This window comes from Arachis ipaensis, chromosome B3 (genome assembly GCF_059453495.1).
Source record: "Arachis ipaensis isolate K30076 ecotype BB chromosome B3, ASM5945349v1, whole genome shotgun sequence".
Lineage (NCBI taxonomy): Eukaryota > Viridiplantae > Streptophyta > Magnoliopsida > Fabales > Fabaceae > Arachis > Arachis ipaensis.
In genome coordinates this window covers 6225104-6232290 of record NC_142438.1, presented here as the reverse complement: position 1 = coordinate 6232290, position 7187 = coordinate 6225104, and the positions used below count along the sequence as shown (strand labels likewise).

The 7187-nt window shown below is 34.6% G+C and overlaps 1 protein-coding gene and 1 pseudogene across 2 annotated transcripts; one reads left to right on the top strand and one right to left on the bottom strand.

Moving 5' to 3' along the window:
• Window positions 1-1063: 1063 nt before the first annotated feature.
• On the top strand, window positions 1064-3922 carry STO (B-box zinc finger family protein). Its single transcript, XM_016331634.3, has 3 exons — window positions 1064-1771; window positions 2654-2962; window positions 3381-3922. Exons 1-3 carry the CDS (start codon window positions 1589-1591, stop codon window positions 3621-3623), a joined length of 735 nt encoding a protein of 244 aa, XP_016187120.1. The 5' UTR covers window positions 1064-1588; the 3' UTR covers window positions 3624-3922.
• Window positions 3923-5576: 1654 nt separating this feature from the next.
• LOC107634087 (fructokinase-like) lies at window positions 5577-7111 on the bottom strand (annotated as a pseudogene). Its single transcript, XR_015907354.1, has 4 exons — window positions 6569-7111; window positions 6125-6313; window positions 5931-6047; window positions 5577-5838 (listed from the first exon to the last, which is right to left on the bottom strand). The product of XR_015907354.1 is annotated as a fructokinase-like (transcript).
• Between the last annotated feature and the right edge of the window lie 76 nt (window positions 7112-7187).

Sequence of the window (7187 nt, the reverse complement as noted above, 5' to 3'; positions counted from 1 at the left end):
GTTCTATCTTTTGTTCTTGATTTCTTCTAATCTTCGCGACAAGTTCAAACTTCTCTTCCGAATTGTAATTTGTTTCGAATCTTCCTTGAAACTTGACGGTTTGCGTTTTCTTTGAGGGAGAAGAGGTAGTGTGCGCCATAATCAGTGTGTTTTGGATATTGTAACCGTTGTGTATGCGCGTGGGATTGACGCTCCATTCTAAAGACTTCAGTGCGTGTGTAGTGTTTTTGAGTTGAGCCAACTTATAACGCTTATAAGCCTTTTTTGCTTGTATGTGTAGCAGACCCCTAAACAAATCCACATTCTCGAGAGAGAGGATAAATACTTGTATAATTTAATGTATATCTACTGTATTTTTATATATAAGATGTATAATTTTCCTTTTTAAAATATTTTTAGAAAATGATAATGCCATTTTTTTATAATGCACATAATTGTTTTTGTATTGTATTTTATATGAATTTGTAAAAATGTCCTTATCAAAATAATATTAAGATTATCATCTCTCCAACTTTTATTATATGTAATTTATAAAAAAAATATTTTACAATATTTAAGACTTAACCTCAGAATTTTTTAATTCAAACATAAAATATTTATCACATTAACTAATATCATATTTATTATTATTATTATTATTATTATTATTTAATTGATAAAAAATAAATTAATAAACACGTTTTATTAATATATTAGTATATATGATAGGAATAAAATTTTAGATTCAAATTTTATCATTAATGGTATGTCAAGCATATAGATATTTTAACACTAATTATAATTATTTCTAAAGTACATACTAAAAGTGTTTCTAAGTCATGTTCTTTAATAGAAAAAAAACACACACACACACATATATATTTTAAATGCATTCAATTTATTTTTTAAGAATATTATACCTTTTTATTTTTATTTATAATAACGAATAATAATTAAAATTTTAAAAAATAGAAAAGTAGAAACACAGTTAAGGTTTAGGATAGAGATTAAATTTTATTTTAAGAGAAAAAAATATTTCTTAAGATGTAGTAAAAAGGAAAAATATCTAGAATCATTAGTGGCCACAAGAACTTGCTGAATTAAAGGTTAGAACTTCCATAGCCACACACATGGCAAGGGTGGCACCCCACTTGGACTTGTTTTCTTCCGTGATTTTGATTTTCATACGTAAGTATCTGATCAGAATCCTTATCTCCACATTCACACACAACACCTTCACCAACTGCTAGATTCTCCTCCAATCACTTCCTTTTCCACTTGTCCCAATAGCTTTTTTTCCACCATTAATTACCTCTATTAACACTTTTGTTACTATAATATGGTTTGGTTAGGATGAAAATATAGATAGATTGAGACATATTTGGGATAAATTTGTAAAAGAAAAGGGATAAGTATTTCAAGATACTCCCAGAAAAAAGAAGTTAACATCACTAGTTGAGAGTTGTCTTTTGTTATTGGTGGCTCCATAAAAATCCAATCTTTTTTTGTTCCGTACACATTGTTGATATTTGGATTATGCCCTTTTGTGGGTAGCATCAGATCAGAGAAGAGAAGGGAAGAAGGGAAGAAGAAAGAGGTAACAAAAACAATGAAAATTCAGTGTGATGTGTGTGAGAAAGTTCCAGCAACAGTGATCTGTTGTGCAGATGAAGCAGCTCTGTGTGCAAAATGTGATGTGGAGGTTCATAGTGCTAACAAGCTTGCAAGCAAACACCAGAGGCTTCTCCTTCAATGTCTCTCTAACAAGCTTCCAAGATGTGATATTTGCCAAGTACCCTCCTCATCTTTCTTTTCTTTTCTTTTATGTCTAAGTATATCCTTTGCTTTTTATCATGTAAAAATGTTCTTATAGAAATTCATGTGATGGATGGTTTGATCAAGCCTAGTTTGGGTTTATTTGGATTTAGAAATGAGAAGCAAATGGGAAATCTAGGTGTTTTGTTTAATAAGCTAACTGTAGAGAGATGAAAACCTTATTCAACATAAGGCCATGCAACATTTTAGTTCACATTCGATCTAAATCTTAGGATTTAATATATTAGATTTGGTGTAGTAGTCTTGAGATTACATTAAGAATCTTTTTGGGTAGATGGTATTTAAGAAAACTTCATCACATCTCAGGGTAGAGACTGCAATTTTGTAACTTATAATTTGATTCCATATTCCAGACAGCTTATACTGTCTAAAGTCTTTGATATTTCTTTATGCCTATGCAGATCTTGCATTTTTTTTTATATTAAAAGCAAAGTTTTTGAAAGAAGTTAGTTGATTTTTAAAAACATTGCAACTTTTTCATGTGAGCTTGTTAGAAAATACTACATGATTTCACATAATTTTATGCCCAACAAACTCAAGGTTAACATGTGAAATTCTTAGTGTTTGTTTGGATTTTGTTCTTGTTTTCTGTTTCTGTTTTCAGTTTTTAGGACTCTACGAAGCAGTGGTAAAACATGAAACGAAAACAGAAAACACCATCTTGATAAATAGTGTATAGTTTCTGTTGAGTGAGTGGTGAAAATGTTGCTTGACTAAATGGCATAATTAAATGGTTTTTATCCCAAATGAAAAGCTACTTGTTCATCGTGCATGATCTTGTTAACTAAAATAAATATTGCTAATTGTGTTCTCTCCGTTCTCCTACTTATAACTACAGGATAAGCCAGCTTTCATATTCTGTGTCGAAGACAGAGCACTCTTCTGTAAGGATTGCGACGAACCAATTCATTTAGCTGGCAGCCTTTCTGCGAACCACCAGCGGTTTCTCGCTACTGGAATCCGGGTGGCTTTGGGTTCTAATGACTGCTCCAAAAGTGATGAGAAAAGCCACTTGGAACCATCTAATCCAGCTGCGCAACAAGTTCCAAGGAAAGTTCCTTCTCAGCAATCGCCTAGCTTCACTCCCCCTAGCTTTTGGGCAGTTGATCAACTATTGGATTTACCAGAGTTTGGATCACCAGAGAAAGTAAGGCAGCTTTATTTTGAAATTCTAGTTGCATAGAAGAGATAGGATGATAAGAGTGATTTTGCTATATATATTAGGACATAACATTTCTTTTCATGTCCTCATAAGTTTACCTCATTTAACTTTTCATCTGGGACAATACCATGCAGTAGCCAATCATCATAATTCATGTTAACTCAACAAAAAAAGTTCTTTTAAAAGTCTTCAGTGATTGAAAATTTTTTAAATTTGAGAATTGTACTTAAACAGTGAAGAATACTGTTATTATTACAACATCTATCTAGCTGAGGGCAATGGTAAGGAAAAACAAAGTCGAATAGCCACTTAATTATGACATTCCTACAATGCTATTATTTCATGATATCAATGTTTTTCTTTTTTGGTAATTTACTGTTATTCTTTTCTTATATATGTTCAGAAACAAGCAGACGAATTTGGAGAGTTGGAATGGCTAGCAGATGTTGGTATCTTTGGTGAACAGTTTCCTCAGGAAACATTAGCTGCAGCTGAAGTTCCTCAGCTTCCTGTGTCGCACACTAGCACTCTTGCACCATACACTTTTAAAGCCACTAATAAATCTTACATGTCTAGCAAAAAGCCTAGGATCGAAGTCTTAGGTGAAATAGACGATGAGCATTTCACTGTGCCTGATCTAGGCTAAGATAAATAAACCACAACAATGGTCAGTAGTAGTGTTTTCATTAATGTGCAGTGTTAGATTTGATGACAAGTTGTATGTTCATAACGGTCATACTTCTCCGAGGAAAATAAGAGGAGATGTGTTATATGTAATCGTCGTCCCTCGCACGCCGAGCGGATTATGGTAGAGGAGAATAAGTTGGCTTGGTGTATAGGAAAAAGTTGAATATAGAGAACATTTCTCTAGTAAGAACAGAAGTATGTGTTCACATGCTTTGTGGACTGTTGGATTTTGATGAAATGCTATAATTTTAGTGTCTTGTTCATAGTAGCATAGAATTGAATTAAATTTTTTCCTTTTTCATTATGATCATTGTCCATACTATAGAGATTCTTACCCCCGTACAATACCTGTTATGGTGGTTGGTTTGGTTCTGTATGTGTGCATATGGATTTGGTTCGGTTTATATATTTCTGATAGATATAATTACAGTGCATATGATTCAAATTCAGCTTAGACAGCTATGATTGTGGTAGCATTAGGAATTGACTCACTTCAAGTATGAATTGATCATCCATAATCTTGCACAAGAAAGCACCAACAAAAAAAGATGGTAATTGCAACCAAAGACATTGGATCAATTGTAAACAAGAAAGAACAATATTGTTAGTAGGAGTTTTTCAATTTTTCGGCCCTGATATTATTAAGTCCAATTTTGTTTAAAGAGTCTTAGTTTTGCGGTTCTTCTAAGAGCATCTCCAACGGCAATCCAATGAAGGACCCGTTCTGACAAAAGTTAAAGCCCTACCATTGGAGTAATATAAATATGAGTTTCCGCACGTATTTTAAAGCAAGTAAGTCCCTCTGAGCAGGACTTTGCTTTGTTTTCATGGTAAGCAATAAAATTTTAACATGTGGCACTTAATTTAAAAAAAATTAAATAATATCGTAATAATATAACAACTAATAATGTTATAGAATATGTTGTGAATAAAAGGTTGGTATTAATCTTATTAGATACTAACTTATTTAACCTTATGTATATAATTAAATATTATAATTATTTATAAATTAAATGTGATTTAAGTATTTAATTTAGTTATCTAAAAAATTATATCAAATAATTAAATTATATTTAATTTATTAATAATTATAATAATTAATTATAATTCTATTTGATTAATAATTTATATTAATTATTTAAATCATAATTAATATAAGTAATTAAATTAATATTATATATTAATTATATTATTATATTAAATTAGCCGTTGCAAAACTAGCCATTGTAAAATTAGCCGTTAGAAACTAGCCGTTACTATGTTACCGTTATTATTAATAAATTAATATTTTGTTACTCTATATATACCACTTAGATACACTTCTATTCTCACACTCTCTACTACTCTTCTTCTTCTTCTTCCAAGTTTACGAAATCAAAGTTCTGCTATTATTATTTTTTTGTTTGAAAGAATGGATCCAAACCAACTCAACTCTTTCTTCAATTACTTACAAAACTTTCCTCAAATTCCAAATACCCAACAATCTCAAACCTCAAACTCTCAAGTTCCAAATCAAAACTTCACACTACCAAATACATTTCAAAATCCAAAATCTTTCTAATTTCAATTTTCAATCTCCTTATAATAATCAAGTATTTTAATTAATTAATTAAGTGAGACCACAACAGGGACTAAAGTTAGTTCCTCCTAATGGAGAAGAGAGATGCTTTGAGTTCCTATTTACTGTTTATGACGCAAAAGCTGATGTGGAGATAGTTCCCTATTGGAGATGGTCTAAGACCACCTTGATCTGTGAGGTGCGCAACAGTGGTTGGTAAACTTTTGTGGCCATAGAATTGCAGGTTTCAGCCAAAACTCATGCCGCAATTTGGCCTTTTAAGGTTACGAGGCTGTTTTTGTGTTGTGGGTCAACGGACTAATCTAAAATTTTTGGAAGAAAGAAAATGTGACGGTTATCCCAAAATACATTGATAGCTAAACAAGTCGAACAGAAAAGTGACTAAAAGAGATGTAATGGAAAGAGAATCCTTCCTATACAAGAAAAATTAAAAGACACTACTAGCACTATTATGTACCTGAAGTCTCTATGCTCCATTGATGAGCTTAAGGGCTTCATGCTCTGCAGGAAGAGCTGGAATGGCTCCCTTTTTGATAGTTGTAATTGCCCCACATGCATTTGCAAACTTGATTACGTCCCTTAACCTTGCTTCGTCCTGCAATCCACAAGGAAAACATGTCACAATCTTCAAACATAGCCAATGTCAAGTCTTATTATTATTATATAGTTAAGGGAGCTAACACTCACTTCAAGAATGGAATGATCGTCGACAATCTTGCATAGTAGAGCGCCAACAAAGGAATCACCAGCGCCAGTTGTATCTACTGTGTCAACACGAAAACCATCCACTTGTCCATGGAATTTCTGGTTTCAAATGGAACATACATTATCATTCCATTAAATTCTAAATTTTAAACCGTGGATGTGGATACTATAATTACCTTGGTGTAGTATCTGGAACCATGTTCACCAAGGGTGACAAGGAGAAGCTTCAAGTTGGGGTGCCAGAGGGAGAGGGCAGAAGCATAGTCGATCTTGTCGCTGCCGGTAAGGAACTCCAGCTCATTGTCACTCACCTTGATGACGTCAGCCTTCTCCCATATGCTCGTAGCACGTGACGAACACGTGCTCTTTTGATTCAAAGAAATAGTAGATCCATCATCCATGCGGTAGAGAGTGTCTCCCAACCCGAATGTAATTTTCTCAGAGCCATCATCAGCGTTCTATGGAATAGCAATAGCTCACAACAGCTAAACAGAGAAAAAAACACGTGATCCACCTCACCTGATATTTTTTCAACTTTCAATTTTAAGAAAAATGAATCTATCGAAAGGCTAGCGAAAAACGTTGAGCGTACCACCATAGATGATAAATCTATCGTGGACCCCACTGTATCCGACTCAGCAATATCCATTTACACTGTAGCTTCGGGATTTTAACGGAAAATGAAAAGAAAAGGTAAACTTTCCCGAGAAAGTTGACAAGAGAGAGAGGGAGAGGGAGAGATTTTTGCATACAGATCTGATGAGATCGAGATTGAGATCTTCGGGCTTGAGGAGCATATCGGCGCTGGGATTCCCATAGAACATGAACTCACACTCGCCGTCGGCGCGCAGTGTCACGAAGGCGATGCCGTCTGCGACGACGTTGTTTTCCTTGAGGATTCCGGCGAGCATGTGGCCAAACTCATCATCGCCGCGCTTGCCGACGAAGGCGGACTTGCCGACGAAGGCGGACTTGCCGCCGAGGCGAGAGACGGCGATGGCGACGTTGGCAGGAGCGCTGCCGGGTGCCTTGAGGAAGCCTGGGGCTTCGGCGAGGGAAACGCCAGAAACGGTGGGGACGAAGTCGATGAGCATCTCGCCGAAGCTTACAATGAGACCGGAACCGGTGGCTGGGAGGGCGGTGGTGGAAGCCATGGAGGGTATAGTGTGTGGAAAGTTGTGAAGTGTGGAATGAAAAAAGTGAAGAGATTATTATTAGAGGAAAATTCTGCAGTGAAGT